The sequence below is a fragment of the Lissotriton vulgaris genome, chromosome 4_1 (assembly GCF_964263255.1).
Source record: "Lissotriton vulgaris chromosome 4_1, aLisVul1.2, whole genome shotgun sequence".
In the NCBI taxonomy this organism is placed as follows: domain Eukaryota; kingdom Metazoa; phylum Chordata; class Amphibia; order Caudata; family Salamandridae; genus Lissotriton; species Lissotriton vulgaris.
Window position 1 is genome coordinate 1,361,877,057 of NC_141691.1, and position 20,791 is coordinate 1,361,897,847.

A 20,791-nucleotide genomic window follows, 5' to 3' on the forward strand; every position below is an offset into this window, starting at 1 on the left:
CCAGTTTTGTAAAGTTGTGTAGCAGGAAATAGCACTCTAGATTGTTGGCAGTTTAAATAGTGAGGGCAGGGGTACGACCAAAAATGAAGCCAAAAATCTGTTCTATGTTGCTGAAAAGGTAAAATGCACAATGTTAGGAAGCTGTGTGAGCAGCTATCGCCTCTTCTCAGGAGGACTGCTACTCAACTAATATACAGCAGAATTCAGCAAGGATTCCATACTTTTAAATGGGACAATACAAATGCTTCTTAAGTAGCCTGCTGTACATAAAATGGTACAGTAGGGGCACTCCCCAGGAGAACTGCTATATTCTGAATCAAACACAACTAGCACTTCTTGGCAGATCCACTACTGCATTAATGGGGCGCTAGTGCACTTATTTTGTAAGTCTCACATTACAGCATGTCTGTTGGATTTTAAATAGGCCTGTACAAAATGACTCCCCCATCTTTATAATTCCCCGGTACGTGAAATTTGCAAATGTTTTCGAAACGTCCACATAACAATACTGAGAAACATTAAATGCGATCATGCACCTCACATTAAACAAGCATTAAAAATGCAATAGATCGCGCCTTTTATTAAATTAAAGTCATTTGCTTTGCTATACAATACCATTAGCAAAGCAAATGGCTTTACTTAATCAAAGGCGAGACCTATTGCATTTTCAATGCTTATTTGCAATGTTATGTGGAAATTTAACTTACAAATGCACCATTTTACCCCTTTTTTTTGTTTTAAGTTTGTCACGTGGGAGAACCCCTTTGAACCACCTAGACAAGATTGGGCTTACTTTGTTTGCTCATTACCAGAACTACTGGCAAGTACCCTACCAATTTCAGAGTTCGCCAGCCACCACTTAAAGTACATTCAAGATTCACAAGATGATTTGGAAACGGATACTCTTTAAAGACCCAACCTTAAGAAAGGTAAAAGCAAGATTCATCAGTGTGAAATATGAAAGTGTCATGTTTATTCAGTACACTGGAAACCCAAGAGGACAGTTGTATGGAAAGCAGCAGCACACTAACACTGCTGAATGATCTGCAGAGAATATTCCTTAAGTTTCTGAAAAGACGGTGAGGAAAACACTGGAATTTGGTCAAATTCAAGGACGTCACTAAACTGAACTGATAGCGAGGGAATCCATCCATTCCACTTTCCAATCTAAATCTCAGGAACTGGATCCCCCACACTACCCAGTTCCCGAAAGCTCCTGGCGCACTCAAAATTCACGAACAAATGAATATCAATGCATCATGGTGCAACAACATAAAGATGGAGAACAAGTTCTTGCAGTTCTGAGCTACCTATATGAATGGCTGGTAGAACCAAAGGCTAAGCTACGTGTAACTGTGATGGACAAGCAAAAACAAACATACCATTTGAAAAGATTAAAATTAAACTTGTTGCGGGAGGTGCGGTGGTACTTTACATGCATTAAGGACAAATTGTTAAGAATGTTGTATTTTCAAGCCACGTCATGCCAAGTTGCATTTTAGAACAAAGTGATTGTTTCAGAGCAATGTAAGGAGGAAGGAATATGCTACTTACCAGTATGCAGCTGTTCTTGGCATGTAGCGCTGCTGACATTCATATCTGTGCATAGACCGCCGCCTAGTGTTGGGTCCGGATGATTGCACATTGTTGTCCTGGAAGAGTCTTCGAAGTATCACGAGATAGGTGGCTCCTCCCCAGACTACAGTACGCATGGGCATCCTCTCCATCCTCAGATTGTTTTTCGTCATTGTGGCAGGGATGGAGTATGATACAGTAAGTGATGTCCATGCTATAGAATAATTCTGAGTGCTACAGCTGCGACAGGCACCGGGGAGGAGGGAGGGCGATATGAATGTCAGCAGCCCTACATGCCAAGAACAGATGCATACTGGTAAGTAGCATATTCCGTTCGAGGCATGTGGGCTGCTGAATTCATATCTGTGTATAGAATGTATAGCAGTGTCCCTCTTAGCGGTGGCTACCTGTGCCAGCTGCAGCAACCTGAAAAAGAGTCTTGAGTACAGCCTGTCCTACAGCTACTTGCTGTTTGGAGTGTACATCTACGCAGTAGTGTTTGGTAAATGTATGTATGGTAGTCCATGTGACTGCTCTACATATGTCTTCTAGAGGAATGTTTCCCAGGTAAGCCATGGATGCCCCAAATTGCGTGTGGAATGCGCCCTTGGGGGAACTGTTAATGTGCGTTTAGCTTTCTGATAACAAATTTGTATGCACTTAACGATCCATCTGGGTATACCTGATTTTAAAATGGGGTTGTCTTTGTGCTGTGGAGAAAAGGCAACAAACAGTTGCTTAGTTTTCCTGAAAAGTTTTGTTCTGTCTATATAGTACAGGAGAGCTCCCTTAACATCCAGGGTATGTAGAGCTCTTTCTGCCACTGAATCTGGATTTGGGAAGAACACTGGCAGTTCGATAGTCTGATTGATGTGAAACTGGGATACCACCTTTGGCATAAATTTAGGGTTCGTACGTAGCACTACCCTATTTGCATGAATTTGTATGAATGACTCCTGAATAGTTAGGGCTTGCAGCTCACTAACTCTCCTAAGTGATGTAATCGCCACTAAGAAAGCCACTTTCCACGTTAGGAATTGAATCTCACACGAATGTAGAGGTTCAAAAGGTGGGCCCATTAGTCTGGTTAGAACCACGTTGAGGTTCCAGACAGGTGAAGGTGGGTGTCTTGAAGGAATCACTAGTTTGAGTCCCTCCATAAAAGCCTTAATAGCAGGTACCCTGAAGAGAGAAAGGTGTTGCCTGTTTTGAAGATAAGCTGCCACCGCAGCTAAATGTATGCGTATGGAACTATAGGCTAGATTGCATCTATGTAATTGTAACAGGTAACATATGATGTTCCTAGTAGATGCATCAAGCGGATTTATGTCATTATTGGTAAAATAGATGACAAATCGCTTCCACTCGGCCGCATAGCATGCTCTGGTTGTAGGTCTTCTTGCCTCCTTGATAATATTCATACAGTCAGGAGGCAAGTTCAGGTAACCAAACTCTATGACCTCAGGAGCCAGATCGCAAGGTTCAACTGTTGCGGATCTGGGTGCTGAATGTCTCCATGGCTCTGCGTTAAAAGACTGGGTGTTAATTGCAGCCTTTGATGAGGCACCACGGAAAGTTCTAGGAACGTGGTGTATCATGGTTGCCTCGCCCACGTTGGAGCAACTAGGATGAGTGTCATTGAGTGTTGTCGCAGTTTGCGTGCCACTAGTGGTATGAGCGGGGCTGGGGGAAAAGCGTACGCAAACCTGCCTGACCAGTTCATCCATATCGTATTGTCCTGAGACTGCGGATGTGGAAACCTGGCGGCGAAGCTTTGGCATTTTGCGTTTTCCCTTGTGGCGAACAGGTCTATATCTGGGTGACCCCACTGCGGAAAGTACGGTTGAAGCACTGAGGGATGTATCCCCCACTCGTGCATCTGGTGGCTGTGTCTGCTGAGCAGAGACGCCATCTGGTTGACCCTGCCTGGGAGGTGTTCCGCCATGAGGAATATGTTTCTCTGAATGGCCCACTTCCACATGCTCTGCGCTAGATGTGACAACTGTGGAGAGTGTGTCCCTCCCTGCTTCTGTATGTAGTACATGGCAGTCATGTTGTCCGTCCGGATCAACGCGACTTTGTTGCTCAAATGCACCTTGAACGCCTTCATTGCCATGAAGATTGCCATCAGTTCCAATAGGTTGGTATGCATCTTCCTTTGCTGTGTTGTCCATAGTCCCTGCACTGTGTAATGGAGGACATGCGCTCCCCAGCCCAGGAGAGATGCGTCCGTCGTCAGCACTATTTGTGGCACAGGCACTTGGAACGGTCATCCCCTGCAAAGGTTTTGTGGGTTCCACCAATGCAGAGAGTGATATGCGCGACCGGTCACCAACACTAGGTCTTTTAATTGTCCCTGAGCCTGATTCCACTGCCGTGTTAAGCACTCCTGAAGCGGACGCATGTGTAGTCTCGCGTGAGGGACTATGAAGATGCAGGAGGCCATCATGCCTATCAACTGCATAAACACCCTTGCTGGGAGCGAGTGTTGGGGTCTGAATTTCTGAATCAGTAATTGAATGCTGTTGATTCTTGCTGAGTTTGGCTGTGCCCTTGCTACCAGAGTGTCTATCGTTGCCCCCAGGTACTGCTGTACGTGGGCAGGTTGGAGATGGAACTTTGGGTAGTTCAATGAGAATTCGAGGCTGTGGAGGAGGTGAATAGTGCGAGACATGTGGCTGGCACACTGCTGGACTGACTTTGCTTGGATGAGCCAGTCGTCCAGATATGGGTAGACGTGGACATGGTTTCTTCTTAAGTGCGCTGCTACCATCGCTAGGCACTTGGTAAACACCCGGGGGGCCGTTGTCACCCCGAAAGGTAGTACCTTGAACTGGTAATGTTGATTTTGTATGGTAAACCTGAGATACTTCCTGTGTGCAGGATGTATTGGTATGTGGAAGTATGTGTCCTTTAGATCTAGCGTTGCTAGAAAGTCTCCCTGAGTGAGCAATGGCAGAACCTGTTGTAGGGTGAGCATGTGAAAATGTTCTGACAAGATGTATTGGTTTAGGGGCCTGAGGTCCAGTATTGGCCTGAGAGACCCGTCCTTTTTGGGTAGTAAGAAGTACAGCGAGTATACCCCTGTGCCTTGTTCTTGTATGGGGACGAGTTCTATGGCCCCCTTTTGCAGCATGCTGATAACTTCTTGCTGCAATAAGTCTATGTGCTCTGCGGACATAGGACGGTGTCTTGAGGGTATGTTGGGTGGAGTGGAAGTGAGCTCTAGACAATAGCCGTACTGAATAAGTTGTCTCACCCACATGTCTGTGGTAATGCTCTCCCAGACTGGCAGGAACTGTTGTAATCTCCCCCCGACCGGTGTTACATGGTCCAGGGGCAGTGACAAGACGCCACTGTTTATTATTGGCGGAGGATCTGGTGTTGTTGTCCCCTCGTCCTCTGCCCTTGCTGCTGTTTCCACAGTATCCACCTCTATTGATTTTATTATAGGTGGTTTGCGTGCTTCCTTTATTTTATGGACTTTGTTGTGATGCCTGGCCTCGCGTGGCTCCTCTGTTACTGGAGCGACAAAAGAAACCTCCCCTGAACTGTTGGGACTGCAAGGCACCCATAGACTTGGCTGTTTCTGTGTCTTTTTTAATCTTTTCTAAGATTGTGTCCACATCAGGACCAACTAAAAAAATCTGGGTTTACAGGCTGATTTAGTAATGTGGTCTGAATTTCAGGTTTGAATCCAGAGATTCTCAACCAAGCATGTCTCCTGAGCATGACACTCGTGTTAATGGCCCTGGCTGCAGTGTCTGCTGGGTCTAGCGCACATTTGATGGAAGCTTTTGTTATGAGCTTCCCTTCTTGGATAAGCATTTCCGCCCCTTCTTTGTAGGCCTCTGGCAAATGTTGAAGCAGTTGCTCTAAAGTGTCATAATGCGCCCTATCGTATCTGGCTAATAGGGCCTGTGTATTGGAAATTCTCCAGATATTAGCTGCTTGAGCAGCCACCCTTTTCCCTGAAGCTTCCAATACTTTTGATTCCTTGTCTGGAGGAGGAGCATCACCCGTAGTTTGCGAGTTGGCTCGCTTACGAGCATTTGAGACCACCAGAGAGTCCAATGGCAACTGTCCCCTAATATATGTAGGGTCCACAGGCGCCGGTCTGTATTTTCTTTCAATCCTGGGGTTGAGAACCCTTGCTCTAGTGGTTTCTTTGAAAATGTCCCCAGCGTGTTTAAGGACACCTTTTAGCATTGGTAAAGTTTTAACCGATTTCTCTGAAGTGGAGAAAGTGTCGAATAGGAAGTCCTCCTCAACTGGGTCAGTGTGCATGTCCACATCATGATTTAGCGCTGCCCTTTCAATTAAAGCGTTAAACGCTGCTGTATCTTCCATTGGGAAAGTTTTAACAGGATAAGAGGGAGTATCCGGAATGGTATGTGACTCCTCCTGGTCAGCAGGGTCTGTCCAGGCTTGAGTCTGGTCATCCTGATCGGTGTCCACAGGGTAATGATATTGTTCATCATCGTCATACCCCATATCCTCAGTAGTGGGTGTTGGAGAGTATGCAGAAGTGTCCTGGCCATGGTACCTTACAGTCTTAAAAAGGACAGGCGACATAGAAGAATCCCTCTTCTTCTTGAGTGGGTCTTTTGTATGATTCCAGAGGATGTTCTGACCTTATCTTCCTTTGATAGATAGTAGGTCTACCAGATTCGGAGTCGATATGAAGCTTTGACTGGTCATCATACGAGGGCTCCTGATACAAAACATCCTCTTCCAGAGGATGTGTCCTTTTTCCCAACAACACCTTCTTGGTCGGTTCGACCCCAGTCTTCGGATCGAGCGCTTTATGGCGCGCAGTCGGAGGCAGACCAAATTTTATAGGAGGCACAGTGTCTTTAGACAGACCGACCTTCTTCGGGGCTGGCGTCGATGTAGGCCCGACCGATTTTGCCTTGTCGCCAGTAAGTTTATGTCCTTGCGTCGATATCGGCGCTTGTGGCGTCATCTTCATAATAGTTGGAGTCATGCTCCGAGCCGGGATCCGACAGCTGTTCTGGATCCTCAGTCTCGACGACCTCATCTTCTTCTGCGTCGAAGATATTCACCGGATCGGGTGCTGGCTTCGACATAGTTTGCCTCACTGCACGTCGGAGTCTAAGCGTCTTCTTTGACCTGAATCGAGCACAAGCTAGACAGCTGTCTTCATTGGGCTCCGGTGATAAGCACTTGTTGCACACCGGGTGTACATCGATGTGCGGGTATTTAGAGTTACAAAGAGGGCATCGTTTGAACGGGCTCCGTTCTATCGACGATCATCACCGGTGTCGAAAAGGCCACGCGGCTCTCTTCGACGTCCTGCTCAAGAATTACTGGAACAAGATTTCGGCACCGATCGAAACAATACCGACGCCCCGAAGGCCTTTAGAAAAGTTTCCGAACTTGAGTAAAGAAAAGTACATCCGAACCCAATGGCGGAAAAAAACAATCTGAGGATGGAGAGGATGCCCATGCGCACTGTAGTCCAGGGGAGGAGCCACCTATCTCGTGATACTTCGAAGACTCTTCCAGGACAACAATGTGCAATCATCCTGACCCAACACTAGGCGGCGATCTATGCACAGATATGAATTCAGCAGCCCACATGCCTCGAACTTAAGGTAACAAACCAGCAGTCGAGCCATAACCGGGCAAAAGAAATAAATCGCTTGTGGGCAAAAGCAGGACCATCCTTTATGGCTCTCCGGGAGAGCAGTTTAGGTGCACTACAGGATTTTTGAGAGCAAAGATTCCCAGGTAAAATCACAGAGGGAGCTTCCTGGGGTAACAAACAAAATACACGAGACAGCTGCCTGCTACAACTTCAGACTTTCGTCCTTAGTATTACTCCCTTTTGATAAAATTATCTTTCATTCCATTAATTCAGGAGCTGCGCACAATACACTGAGATGTATCAAACCACGTTTATTTGAATGAGAAGCAGAAATTCAGCCGAGCGCTGTACGTCTGTCTGATAACACTCACCCCGGACATAAGAGTCGCGTTTATTTAAACACGCAAACCCATGTGCATACGTTGGACTGTGACAATGCAATGTTGACTCCCGCGCAGTTCTTGTATTGCAATGCTTGGGGCTGTTGCAGCAAAGGTGCAGTATCGCACATTACATTGTTTACCTCACAGGTGCATTTCGCTGTAAAGTACTTCACGTTTCGTCAGGGATAGTAAGCGCTATATAAATCCAATTACATTTACATACAAAAGCAAGGTTTTCCACACTGCATAAGGCTTTTTTTAATGTTTAGTCATTACTCAAAGGGTAAGCCAGACTTATTGGATTCGCCAATGCTTCTTATTGCATGTCCTTGCGGGTTCGCATACATTTGCGGAATGAGGACGTTGTCTGCGCCATTATCGTTTGTGTTTCGAGCTGAAATATCAGCATTTTTATGTGCACTGGTCCTTTAAAGGCATATTGCACTCTCTCGCGTTTGACCGAAAGCTGTGAGGTTTGTGTGATAAACCCACGGTTGTGCATCTCTGCGACATTTGACCTCACAGTGCAAGAGAGACACACAATCTGACTTCTGGCTGCACGGTTTCTGTGCCAGATACCTGGACCTTGCGTACTCGCTCGGACGGGGTGTGCTCAGGGGCTGAGATCACCCCCCTGGGCCCTGCACTCATCCCCGGGCTGCAGCGCTGACACCACAGAGTGCTTAAAAAGCAGCCGAGAGCGGCACCCAGGGTTTTTCTGCATTGATGAATGAGCTCTAAAGTAAATCACGCACCAGGAAGAGGCGGGATTGATACATTGAGCACCAAAAAGAGCCTCACCTCGGCCAAGATAGAACTCCTCCATCCCCCAAGCGCCCCCTCTCCCCAAACACATGGCCCCATAAAGATAAGAACGCTTTTGCGACAGGAGGAAGTCAGACGAGCCCGTCCAAGTGGGCCGTCTGAAAAAGAGAAAAGAATATTTCAGCAAGAGCGCTGTCCACGTTTACCATAAACGGTGATGCCGGCCAATCAGAAAGAGGGGCGGGGCTTAAAGCCAGATACTCCAAGCTCCCGAAAAACATAAAATCTCGCCAGCGAGACTGCGCATGTGCGCAGCCCACACAGGCTCGACCTAAAAAAGACGTCTTGAAATACCCGAGCGAGACTGGTTTGCATAGAAAATCTCTCTGGTGGTATCGCACACAACTTTTTTTAAGCAAGGAGTCCTTAAAAAAAAGTAAGGCATGATATCGGAAAACCACAATTTCTTTTGAAAAATCAATTCTGTTAAGTTGTTATGCAACTTTGTGAACCCTTGGTCTGACCGAATGGTGCCTCTCAGCAAAACGTCTATGCATTTAATGGGGAAAGAAAGTGCCTGCAACGAGCAGCAGTGCCGCTGTAATTTCTATGGAACCGTCGCAGGTCGTCTGAGAAGTAATCTTATGTTCTAATGGCACAATTAGAAGTGTTGAAATGCCTTGCCAATTACTTACGGTGGTAAACAGGCAATGATCGCAGAATAGAGCAGTCAGTTTCACTGACATGGTCCCACTTTTTAGTCGGCCATAAAGGACCCGAATTATTGACATAAGTGCTTTCAAAAGCCATATAAAATATCAGAAAGATTTGATTGCGAACCATAGGTGGGTTATTATACCTACTTTTTCATGTGCATTGTGAGGTGGAGAGAAGTGACATACTCACAAACGCAGTACTTAAAAGACTTGTTTTTAACTCTTGATTGATATTTGCACAGTACTTTGGTATACTGATATGCTCCTGTATTTAACCGTAAAATGTTATTAAAAGTATCTATTTGAATTATGTTGAACTGTCAGTGTCTCCTCATTAGATAGTGAGAAGAAGTGCACACAGCAAATTAAGTAGTATTAGATTTTAAGCCGGGACACAAATAGTTAACGTAAATTGTGCTCGAAAACACATTGGAACAAACAGATAAAGAGGGACTTTTTCGTTTTAATACAGGTTAGTCTGACATAACCCTCTCACATCAACAAGAACCACCACTATTTTAGGTCTGGTGTTAGCCACGACCTTTTTCATTTTACGAAAATTACATATACTAACATTTATTTAAACAGGCTTTCATCCAACAGTCTTCAGCCATTGGTCTGCTATTTTGTCATGCACATTTTCTTCCTCTCCCTACAGTATACAGCATGGGGCAATAGGTCAGCCCACCTGAGTCACTAGCTAACTTCACTGTGAGTGACAGCATTCGGCTCTTCACATGGAGCACAACCACTCACAAAGTCGATCGCTTCAGCCAAGGACTACAATGGCAATATAGTTTTTTGGAGGTCAAAAAATATTTTCGTTTTTAGTCAATTTGTTTTATATTGGTGAGAGTGTTATGTCGCATTCAAGTGAGTTATTGTTTCTCTCTTCACCAACCCCCATCCCAAATGCTGGAACAGGATCAGGTAACTGTATATGTTTGCATTGCAAGGCTTTTGGCAGCTTCCTCAGCACTCCAGAAACCATCACTTCATCTATTGTTCCACATCTCACAGAAGAGTGAATTTTGGGAATGTGCTACTTCCAGGGAATCATATTATCTGAAAACAACGTGAACATCATATTTGTAGGAAAGCCATGCACCCTTTGTCTGGAACATGCTGTATATTCTTAGACAAATAATATACTTTTGAATACAAAATTATTTTTGATACTTACTTTGATTTTGTCTGCTAGAGCCTGGGTGATCATGACTTCTCTATCTCCTTCGTCATACATCTGGAAGATCAGGTTGTGCATAACATCCCCAGCTACCCAGTTAATGTCATCTTGATGCTTGATCTGAATCGCTTTCTGTCCTTCCACACTTAGAATATGCAATTTAGCAACATGGCTACTTGGGAGTAATTTAATTGTTTTTTCCACCACTGGCATATCCTTACAACTCTGAAAAAGAAAATGCACAAAAGAAACTGGGCAGATTGTAGAAAGATGAGTTTGCATACGCTCCAAAAGATAACAGCAAGAACACTAGCAGTGAAAACGTTAGTCTCTGATATTGGGCAACAAAGTTTGGGAATACATGCAGATTGTTCCTCTTCTGAAATGTATGTAAGTACCCTACACACATTTTCACTTCGCCACTGGGTGGCATCTTAAAATAAAATTTTGCTTATCATCAACAGCACTTTTTCTAATGGAATTCTTATGGAATATACACTATTTATTTGTAGTCCAATAGTAATTAATTCATTTTGCCAACCTGTATTGCCTTGGTCATTGATTTAGTTTGGCCAAGAGAAAAAAAGTCACATTTCCACCTCTTGTAATGGCTGATAAAAGATTCTCTGTTCTTCTTACAATTCACCAATATACAAAATAACCAGCACAGCTGTCAAGACCGAATTTACCTCTCTTAAGAAGTCTATCTGGTGTGTAATGGACAGTTAGGCCATTGGTGATTGATCTCTGGGAAGAGCGCATCAAATGCAAAACATGAGAGAGGTGTGGTGATAATATCCACTGTTAATTGGGTACAACTTTTCTAGTGGACAATGTACCTTCCTGAAGATCAGTCATCAATAAATACAGTGTGACGTGAGAATGGATGTGGCAAACTACTTCTCCTCTGCTGCACTAGAGCACCACCAGGCAAATACCTGTGGAGGTATCATTGCTGGAAGGAGCACTCAAACTACGATGGCTCCAGCAGTGCCTATGATGTCAGGTCCACTTTAATTCACTGCTGAGGTAAGGGGAGAAGGTATAAGAAAAAAACACTTATCATATGGTCTGCTACTTCTGATGACTAGAGCAGTTTCTCACAGATTCAAAACCAACAGAACCAGCATTGAAAATGCAATAGGTCTCGCCCTCGTTTAAGTTAAAGCAATTCTGTTTGTAATTAGGAGGCTTTTTTGCTTTGCTTTTATTAGTGTTGTTCAAACTTTCATGTACATAACATGCATATATATGCATATATAATTGTATTTAAAGAGATATGCATATATATATATATATATATGTTAATATATGTATGTATGTACATATATACACGTACATTACCTACTGGCGGTCGCCGGTAAGTAGTTATAGTTAGGACCTATTTTCCATAATAAATCCGCAACATTCTATTTCCAATAACTTTGGCGCCGGTTGAAGAATCTTTGCGAAATTTTCAAAGCTTTTGGCCAGCTACAGTCTGCTCCTATCCTGAAAGTCTCGGGGTAATTCGTCAAACAGAGGCACAAGAAATCCTTCCAAAAAGTGTGCGAGAAGGTGGCAGGGTAGAAACACCCTGACCCCCTAGGCCTGCTTAGGGGGTCCCACAAGGATCCGCAGGGCCCCAGAAATGTTTTTATTTTTTTTTTAAATGGCAAAGTGTGCGCAGGGTGCGTGGATCCGTGCTTTTTTAATATTTAGCCCAAGGGGGGCCAACAATATTTAATTTAATAGGGTGCCCAGAGGGGCCCCGGGGACCACCACCCCCCGGGACTACAAAATAAATGGGTGGGGGGACTTGAAAGCCCCCCAAAAAAAGCCCCGGCGATCACCACCCCCACGGCCCCCTCCTGGAGCCATCAAGGGCCCTGGGGACCGCCACCCCCCAGGGCCGGCTCCTGCAGTGTCTCGGGGGCCCACCCCCGGGACACTGCTGTTTGCTATGGCAGGGCGGGAGCCTTGCAGCTCCCGCCCTGCCATAGCAAACTTGGTTTGGATTTTGAAAGAGAGAGCAGGGAAACCGCTCTCTCTTTCAAAATGCAAACCAGATTGCTTTTCCACACGGGGAGTTGCATGTTAGCAGCTCCCCAGGTGGAAAAGCAATGCCGGCTGCCGAAGGACGCGGGGAGCCGGCGGGACCGTAGAGGCATTGGGGCTCCCCACACGGGCCCCAACGTTGTATATAGACCCCGTGGGATGGGGTTCCCAGGGATAATAAAAATTAGAGGTAGGTGCAAAACAATTTTTTACGGTAAAATTAGGAGTCACGCATCCAGCGCGGCCCCCTGGTGTGCACGCATTCGGTGGCGACACCTAACGCGTTGGGTGCGTGACTCCCAGAAAAAAAAAAGTTTTCTTTTTCAAATATATATATCAAGCTTATGTGTTTAGATCTTGGGTGGCTCTAAAAAAGCTGTTGTGTTTATTGGGAGATTTTGGTACCTACAAGTAAGTACCGATGCAGAGTCTAAAGTTGTTGAGGAAGACTCTGTTACTCTCATCTGTAAAATGTACACCATCTCTCCTACAGATGCCGTCCATATTAAAACACAGATTGTTGTTGTAAATGGACCCCATTCTATAATCTCTCAGATAAGCAGAAACAGCTTTATTGACATGCTTTCTAGCTTTCTCAATCTGTGGACAAAATTGATTGGACCAGTTCCATTTTTGTCTTTGGCATATGTTAGAATACACAAAGGCAATTTGGGGGAAAAGTGACATCAATTCTCCAAAGGTGTCCTTCATAAGCATTTCCAGACCTACCCCAGTCAAAGTGCCTAGGTCATTGCCACCACAGTGCACAATTATGAGGTCAGGGTGTTGGAGATGCAAAAAGGATTTAACCAATGGCATCAACTGGTGCCACTTTAATCCTCTCTGTCCAATCCATTTAATGTCTATTTGGCAAAGCTAAATCTTCGTCAATACCTCTGTTTTCTGCACACCTTTAGCTCCAGAAAACATAGCTGTGTCCCACAATCCACACTCTGAGCATCTTGAAGGGAGGTCTGGATGCACTCAGAAGGTGTCTGTATGCTAAATGGCAGTTTGAAAACTAAGATTTTTCTAAAATGGTGGATAAGATGCAGTTTTGAAAAAAGAAGAGAAATGATTGGCTGTTTAAGAACATTATAGACTGAAAAGTAGGGTGCATGCTTTTGTGTTTTAAAAGCATGTTTCTTATTGGTAAGTAAAAAAGGTTTGATTTTGCCAACGTAAAAAAAAAAAGACACAGAAAACATCTTATCAGATACAACCAACCCCCCTTCCCCCACCCCCCAAGGGAAAAGAAAAACTGCGTGTAAGTGAAAATAAAATAAAGGCACAGCAGTCTTTGTAAATGTAATGTTATGAGGCCAGGGAGCAAGATGGAATCAGCGTGAGCTCTCGCTGCTTGGCTGCTCACGCCGGATGCGTAATGATCGGCTAGCTGCCCTGCGCCGCTCACTGTGATGCCTGTCTGTCATGCACGCCAGACTAGAAGATTGACGGGAGCGCTAAGGCTGTTTTACCGTGGAGGGGCCCCCCGTTCAGGCAATCCTTGGCTGGCCAAACCTCAGCTGTGCAACCCGCAAGGCGTTGGGGTCTTTTGCTGCTATCCTTGCCGACCCGCAAGCGCGGGCCGTTCTGTATTTCACTGCAGTGGCAATCCTTTGTCCGGCCACTCCTGCGGCTTACACGGCTTTCATGGCGGCCAGCGGATCCTGGAGCAGCCGGACCCTGCCACTTCAAAACACCCAAAGAAGGAGACCCGACGACTCTAATAGGAGCGGCATGAGCGTCCGGGGGCACGAAGGGGCACTAAGCTAAAGACACCTGTGGCTGTCAAGGACTCGAAGGATCCCGTCATCGCTGCTACCAAAGGAGCGCCAAAACCCAGGCCTGAGGCTAGTTCTGACAAGAAAATGTTGGGAAAATTGTTGGGCAAATCAGGGGGGTTGCTTTGCCTAGAGACTCAAAAAACACTGATGCTGCACATCCCCCCCCCCCCTGTCAAAATATTTTTGGGCACCAAGAAATCGTATTTAAACCCCAACTCTAAAACCCACTTATCCCCCACTGGACTTGCACCATCAGAGGGTGCCAAGATAGGATTGCAGCAAGAGGGGAGTACGACTGAAAGCAGGCCTAGTGGAGCCCTGTCCACTAGCCCACACGCAGCCACTGCTGAAGTCTCTGCTGAGACAACGGAGCCCATAAGGAACCAAGATGGGCCCTCCCAGGCCCTTGCCCTAGTTCAAACGCCTACTGATGCTACTCTATCTCAGACTCTCCCTGCATCACAAACACAGGCACCGGATAATGGACATAGTGAGACTAGCCTTGGGACCCCGCTTATCACTCTTGATTCCCAGGCGGCAGGGACGAATAAGGTCATCCAAAGCTTAGTGGTGCCCACCGGCTCACAAATTCCCTAGACTCCAGAGACAGGGTTGGAACATTTCTACTCAGTTTGGGATAGCACGCCAACTTCATCCAACGAGGGTGGGTCAGAGGATGCCAGCGGAGGGGATAGCGAGGTCTCACGCAAGGACACAGGCACTGTCCAGCGCCCTAAAAACCCCATCAGCAAGAGTAAACGCCGCAGTCAGCTTAAGTGGGATTACTCCGACTCTCAGATGTCTTACCCTCTTGGCGAAGACGATCTTAACTCTACTGAGCGGGGAAGCTCAAAGAGCGTACAGACGGACATCTCTGAACCCTCTCTAGCCTCCATTCTAACCTCCATCAAGGAGTTCCATGAAGAGGTTCGGGCAGACAATCGTATCGCCAAGAACGCCGACAAGAAGTTGCAGGATGGCTTACAGCGACTGAACAAAACTTGCGCCGACCAGCGACCGGGTTACCCTGGTGGAAGCACGAACCGAACACCTGGAAACAGAATCCTTGGCCACCAAACAGCAGGGGGAGTCCAACACAGCTTGTATGATCGACTTGATGATGAAAATGGAGGAACAGGAAAACCGCCAGCGCCAGAATAATCTCCGCCTACTTGGCATTCCGGAGGGGAGGGAGGGGGACGATCCAAGACGCTTCATCGTCAAATTGCTACAAGAGTCCTTTCCAGACCATCCAGGCTGGGATTGGGACCATGAAGTTCAGAGGGCGCAGAGTTTCCCATTCCACATGAAGCGACAACACAGCAGTAGTAACTCGTCGGGAGGGCAACCAAGGGTATTATCTATTTCGGAAACTTCCTCCTCAGACAGATGATTTACGACCAGGCCTGCTTTAACTCAAAGAAAGGAGCCAACGGGATAACATTCTTTGCTAAGCCAGACTTCTGTCATCAGACAGTCGAACGAAGATGGCGTCTGAGGCAGTTGATCTCCCCTTTCCATCAGCAGGGAGCAGAAGTCTACCTCATGAATCCCGCTAGGCTCGAAGTAATCTCCAACGGGACCACCACATTTTTGTTCTCCGAGATAAAAGCTGGGGAGTATCTGGAAGAACTGAAATACAAAAGCAGAAATAGATGATCACCCTACTAGTTGTATTGTCAATCTGAGCTGGACGCCTGCTGACATTACCTGACATTGTCTTATGTTTCCTTTTTTGCGGCTTTTCTTCTTTCTTTATTTTTCTCTCCTGCTCTACGTATAGTAATGCACAAGGACTTCTGAGAGAATTTAAAACAGAGTATGGTATTTTCTCTCTTTCCGTCGTGGCTGGCAGTCTGGGCTCATGATGATTGCCATCATTCAGGTCTTTCCTGATTGCTCGAAGAAGGGGGCGGGACGGGACAGGCACCTTAATAGAAAAGACTGGCACAGAAAACTTAACAACTAGTTTTTTAATCTTTTGCACACACACACACTTAAAACTTTTCCGTTATGGCATAGGACAAGATTTTAGGAGTCTGACTTCTTATTGTTTCTTTGTTTTTTGGCTCTCATACGTTTACAAATGGCTAAGCTAGAAACACTAAGAATTGTTTGTTAATATATGTGGGCTTAACAATCACGCTAAAAGACAAAGTGTGGCGCTGGGCCTTGGATCTTTGGGGGGGGGCATCAACTGCACACAGGAAACCCATATTGAGGGCTTCCAGAAGCACCTACTAGACACCTTGGGGTTCAAAGTTTAGGGGGCTACCACTCAGGGCTCCAAAACTAGGGGGGTTGAAATTCTGGCTGAGAAAGGACTCTTTCTTAACACCCCCGGGTCAAATCTGACTCCCTTGGCAGATGGGTTATCAATGAGTGCCATCTCTCTAATAGCCCCCCTTTTACCCTCTGTTCAATCTATGGAAGTAACAAAACGATCATGGAATTATCAACCTGGTTTCAGGTGAATTAGCACATTGGCCCACCCCCATTGTTCTCTGCGGCAATCTTAATTTACATCTGCCTTGCAACTGGGAGACTGACAGCAACTGGAAGTATAAGGGTAGAAAGCCCCTGGTTTTTCAGGCCCTGGCCAACCTTGCACAGACACATTGATTAAGAGACTCCTGGGCCAGATTAAATCCATCCCAGCCCGGCTACACCTTTTTCTCTGCCCCACATCACACCCTTGTCAGGCTAGATTACTTTATCCTTTCATCTCCAATTACTAACAATAGCACCATCGAAATAGCTCCACGTTTTATGTCCGATCACAATCCCCTCATCATTAACATAAGGGGGCTGGGCAAACGTAGGGAGGCTTCTATCTGAGGTTTTGAGAAAGCTCTTCTACAGGATCTGACATATCAAACACATATGTAAGGATGGATACAGGAATTTTTAGAAATAAACATTGGCTCTGCTTCCTTAATAACCGTCTGGGCCACGTTAAAAGCAGGGATCAGGGGTGAGACCCTTGGATTCTCAGTCTGCAAAAATAGAAAAGAGAAGCTTCTGATAAATAACATACAGGGAAAACTAAAGATAGCCGAAACTAAATTAGTCCATTGTATCCAAACAGGGCAAGACATCGAGACAGTCCTGAAGGAAGTAGTTTTGGCCAGAGCTGAAATTGGGGCGATCTTTGCAGAGAGAACTGCTGCTAAGTGGGCAAATTCAAGTGAGAAAAATTACGAGTACAGTATTGTATTGTATTGTAAGGGGTGCTTATAGAGCGCACTGACACCATGGGTTTCCTGGCGCTGGTTGGACATAGAGAGGACAGAGGGACTAACCAGATTGAGGGAAAAGCCAAGTTTTTAAGGACTTGCGGAAAAGTATCAGAGAATTAGAAGTTTTGAGAGAAAGAGGAAAAGAGTTCCAGAGCTTGGGGGCCAGGTATGCGAATCTCCGGCCTCCAGATCTGCAGAGCTTGTAAGAGGGGACAGTCAGGAAGTGAAGATAAGAGGATCTCAGATTCCGGGATGGGCAGTAGGGTCTAATAAGAGACTTCACAAAGGCGGGACAGGGCCCGGTTAGCGATTTAAAAGTAAGGCAGCCGATCTTGAAGGCCGCCCTTGCGGTGACAGGGAGCCAGTGGAGTTTGGCAAGGAGGGGCCTGGCGGATTGCCACTTCGGGATCCCTAGGGCCAATCTCGCCGCTTGATTTTGAATCACTTGCAGTCTAGCCACCGATGTTTTAGGCAGACCGTGATAAATCGCATTAGAAAAATCTAAGCGGGAGAGGACGAGGGCCATGATGACCTGCAGGAGGGCATCAGGTGTGAAGAGGGATGCCACTTTCCTGATCCTGCGTAACTGGTAAATACAGGATGAGACCACCGTCCCCACCTGTGGCCCAAGGGATAGGCCGGAGTCAATTGTGACCCCTAGACTTTTCACCGAGGTCATGGGGGTGGGAGGGGGACCAAGTTCCGCCGGCCAGAATTGTGGGCCCCAGGAGGTGGCGCTCCTACCGGGAAGGAGGAGCTCCGTCTTGCCGGGGTTCAATTTTAGCTGGTTGTGGCCCATCCACTGGAGGATGTGGGACATGACTGCGTGGAAGTTGGGGATAGCAGAAGAGGAGGTGAGAGGAAAAATGAGTTGCAGGTCGTCCGCGTGACAGTGACAGTATTGGGCACCATATGGCTGTCAGGACCAGACAACAGGTCTCTAGCAGCGAGATACATACAATCAAACTCTCATCTGGAAGTGAGACCAATGACATTGAGCTCATACGAAAGGGCTTTCAGAATTTCTACTCTAAACTATATACTGAGGAGAGTCACGGTCTGAATGATATACTTGAGAGCGAGACCGCTCATTACTTTAACGAGATTGACCTTAAAACACTTACCTTGGATAATAGTGTATTACTAGATCTAACCCCTACATGGGAGGAGATACTGTAATCCCTTAACAGCCTCCCCGATGGGAAAGCTGCCGGCCTGGATGGCATCCCAGTAGAGTTCTATAAGACCTTTGCCCCACAAATTAAAACAATTTTTACAGAGGTAGTAATCTCTATCTTTAATGGGGCTTCACCCAGAGCCTCCTGGTCCAAGGCCAGAATAGCAATATTCCCAAAAAAGGACAAATCCCCACTAGAGATGAGCTCTTACAGACATATCACACTTACTGTGACTCAAAGACCTTTTCCAAAGTGCTAGCAAACAGAATCTCTTCAGTGGTAGAATCTCTAATTTCAGAATGGCAACACAGGTTCATCCCGAAAAAAGGAACAACAGAGCATGTCAGGCGAGCCATTATTCTCTTTGACCTCACACAGGCAGCCGGAGACCCAATGTCATTAACACTCCTGGACGCCGAAAAAAGCCTTTGACCGGGTCTCTGGCGATTTCTGTGGGCGGTCATAAGCAGGATGGGCTTTGGGCAAAAAATTATACAGGCGGTACAAGCTGTTTATTTGAAACCAATGGCCTGTGTCTCCATTAATGGGCAAATAACCGGGCAATTCGATATCTCCCGGGGCACTAGGCAGGGCTGCCCCTGCTCCCCTCTGCCGTTTGCCCTCTATCTGGACCCCTTCATCAAACAAATTGAAAGAAATCACAATATTCCTGCGGTCAGCTTTCAAGGCAGTAGCGTTAAAATCATGGCCTACGCTGACGATCTGGCCATCACCTCGCCTGATCCCTCAAATGCCATAGTGGCTTTAGAACCAGAGGCGCAAAAATTTGGAAGGCTTTCTGGCTATGCCCTGAACCAAAATAAAACACAAATAATAATAAATAGCCAAATCTCTTGGGCTGATTGCAGGGTGGTCCCTAAGGCCAAATATCTAGGAGTTTCCATCTCATCTAATCTGGACGAGATTGTTACAGATAACTTAGTTCCACTTGCCACACACACTAGGAAGGCACTTAAACAAATCAATAATCTACACCTAACTCTTGTTGGCAGATGTAATGTCATAAAGATGACATACTTTCCCAAACTCCTTTATTTTTTTCGTACAATACACCTGGAATTTAGCAAAGCAAACTTGCTAAAATTTCAACAAATATTTACACAGTTTATCTGGTCATATTCCCAACCCAGGAGGGCACTAAGGCAACTATGTCTACCAAAAGAACGAGGAGGCTGGTCCTTTCCTAACATTACGCTATACTACTGGGCCTCGGTTCTACAATACAGCTCTGAACTGGTAAGAGAGTCACCTTTCCCTCATATACTTGGGCTTGCTTCGACTTTCCAACTCCCGCTGGGTGAACACCTTTGGGGCTGTTTACTCTGAGAAACCTTATTCGGATACTATAAACGGGTGAGATTTAAGACATTACTGAATTCTTTTAAAGTTTTTCACAGTATCCGCAGAATTTTTGGGCTGGGTAGACTTAACCATTATTCTCCCACTCTTAATAACGACAACCTTCCCGCCATCTTTGGAAGAGTCTGTTTCTCGGACGGGCACAAGGCCGGAATTTTGAAACTGGGAGATCTCATTACTAGTGAGGGAGTTATACCCTTTTCTGATTTATCAGCCAAATTTAGCCTCAAGAATGAAGACGCCTTTAAATATCTCTCCATTCATGATTTTCTCTCCAGGAAGGCTGGGGGTCACAGGATTCACGGAAGTCGCTCTTCTTAACACACTGCGCAACCCCTCGAATCGGCCTACTATACAACATTATAAATAGACAGACCCTGGATGATCTACAAACCATAGCAGACAAATGGCACAACAAACTTGCTTCTCCCCGCAGTATTTTTTTTAACTCACTCGCTCTGTCGCAAAACATCTTACTATCAGCCAAACTACAGGCTCAACACTTTAAAACGATTTTTTTCCTAGACCTTACTCCGAGCAAGATTGCAAAGTGCGGGGCTGGCCAAGGCACTCTTTGCCCTAGATGCTTGGAATTTGGGGCAAATTCTACTCATATATTTGCTACGTGTTTAAAGCTCTTTTCTAAACTAAACCGAATACAGGAATTTCTAAGGGAAGTTACCACTCAGCCTATAACTTTAAATCCTACTAATATTATGCTGGGCACACAGTCAAAAACCTCGCGGTTAAAAAGGGAGGGATTAACCTTCATTGCGATGGCAGTCTGGAGGATGTGTGTGGCAACTGGTTGGCTCAATCCAGAGCCCCCTCATTCTCTCAATGGCTTGCTAGACTTATGGCTACTTATCACTTAGAAATAGCTGCTTATGCCAAAAAGGTACGCAAAGGAAGGAAAAGGGGCCTTGAGGTTTGG

At 45.9% G+C, this 20,791-nt stretch overlaps 1 protein-coding gene across 1 annotated transcript in view; it reads right to left on the reverse strand.

Moving 5' to 3' along the window:
* The window catches only part of SMCHD1 (structural maintenance of chromosomes flexible hinge domain containing 1), a 2,274,803-nt gene that overhangs the window by 1,254,018 nt on the left and 999,994 nt on the right, over positions 1–20,791 (reverse strand). The window contains exon 25 of the mRNA XM_086965602.1: positions 10,234–10,461. Coding sequence (XP_086821728.1) covers positions 10,234–10,461 — 228 coding nt within the window. The remainder of the gene's footprint in view (positions 1–10,233; positions 10,462–20,791) is intronic.